This window comes from Dipodomys ordii, unplaced genomic scaffold (genome assembly GCF_000151885.1).
Source record: "Dipodomys ordii isolate 6190 unplaced genomic scaffold, Dord_2.0 Scaffold113, whole genome shotgun sequence".
NCBI lineage: Eukaryota > Metazoa > Chordata > Mammalia > Rodentia > Heteromyidae > Dipodomys > Dipodomys ordii.
In genome coordinates this window covers 4,729,367-4,731,102 of record NW_012267329.1, presented here as the reverse complement: position 1 = coordinate 4,731,102, position 1,736 = coordinate 4,729,367, and the positions used below count along the sequence as shown (strand labels likewise).

The window sequence follows — 1,736 nt, the reverse complement described above, 5'->3', positions numbered from 1 at the left end:
AGAAAAAAGCCAGAAGTGGTGCTGTGGCTCAAGTAGTAGAGCGCTAGCCTTGAGCTGAAGAGCTGAGGGACAGTGCCCAAGCCCAGAGTTCAGACCCCAAGACCGGACCCAAAGAAAGAAGAAATGTACTCATTATCTTGCCAATGTAATTGTAACCCCTCTGTACAGTATTTTCACACTTACATTAACTGTAACCCCTCTGTACATAATAAAAAAAATTTAAACTAATTTTTAAAAAAGAATTTACAAACTCACATTTGCTTTCATTCATCAGAATTTATGAATATACAAACAGTTTATTGTGCTATTGTCTACCATGATAAAACACAGCATCACTAATAAATGGTTGAAGAAGCTGGTGTTTCCAATGTTTAGGAAATATTATACAGCCATAGGGGGAAAGAAACAAAGAAGCATTGAGCTATAAAGAATATCCTGGTATGATTCAAAATATGGAGAATGGAGGGAAAAAATGAAACATATTCATGAAGACATGCAAGTGTTTTCAAAATTTATTAAATTGAAATAGTGATAATCCAGGCAAAGAACAAATATAACATGGCGCCTCAACAAATCAGACAGTGTAAAAAAACACTTTTGTCTGCCACAGTTTAATCAAGGCCCTTTTCATCTCACTGTTTCTCAGGCTGTAGATAAATGGATTCAGCAGAGGTGTGAGCAGTGAGTAAGCCAGTGAGATCAGCTTCTTGGTGTCTGGCGAATAGCTGGATTTGGGTTGCAGATAAGTCACGCTGGCCGTGCCATAGAAGAGAGTGACAGAGGTGAGATGGGAGGCACAGGTGGAAAAGGCCTTCTGCCTCCCAGTGGTCGACGGCATCTTCAGGATGGCAAAGAGGATTCGAATGTAAGACAAGAGAATCAGCAGGAAGGGCACCATGACAATCAAAAGGGTGCCTGTGAAGGCATAGATTTCAAACAAGAAGATGTCTGCACACACCAGCTTCAGCACTGCTGGTGTTTCACAAGAGATGTGATTGATTTCATTGGGCCCACAAAAGGGAAAACTAAATACCCAGGTAGTCTGAAGAGTAGTCATAGTGAGCCCAGAGATCCATGAAAACATCACTAACTTCACAAAAACCCTTCTGTTCATAATCACCGGGTAGGTCAGAGGATGGCAGATGGCAGCATATCGGTCAGAAGCCATTGCCCCCAAGAGAAAACATTCAGTCCCTCCAAAAAGAAGAATGCAATACATCTGCACAAAACAGCCCCCAAAAGAGATGGTCGCTTTCTCATTGGATAAGACCACCAGCATTTCAGGCATGACAGCTGCACTGAAACCCAGTTCCACCACGGATAAGTTCTGCAGGAACAGGTACATGGGGATGTGGAGGCTCTGGTCCAGGTAGATGACAACTATGATGGTGGCATTTCCCACCAAGGTCATCAGATAAATCACCAAGAAAGCCCAGAACATCTGCTCTTGGAGTTGAGGAAAGTTAGAAAAGCCCAACAGGATGAATTCGACCACAAAGCTTTCATTTTGCTTTCTCATCTCAGTATCAGGATCTTCTCTTGTTCTGAGGGACAAAGTATAATAAAGAATTAAGTCGCTCCAAGAGATAAAAGCTCCAATCTGCCTTTAGCCCAGAATCCTGCCAGAGCATGAAGGAAGAATCTCATCCTGACAAAACTTTACAGGGCAATTTTAGAAAATGGCTAAATACTTTATTACTGAATCTTTCAAGTATAAAAGGAGAAATGAGACTCTT

General features: G+C 41.6%; 1 protein-coding gene across 1 annotated transcript; it reads right to left on the bottom strand.

Moving 5' to 3' along the window:
• Positions 1-574: 574 nt before the first annotated feature.
• LOC105995108 (olfactory receptor 10A3-like) lies at positions 575-1,519 on the bottom strand. The gene has a single exon (XM_013028772.1). The coding sequence runs from the start codon at positions 1,517-1,519 to the stop codon at positions 575-577; it is 945 nt and encodes a 314-aa protein (XP_012884226.1).
• Positions 1,520-1,736: the final 217 nt, after the last annotated feature.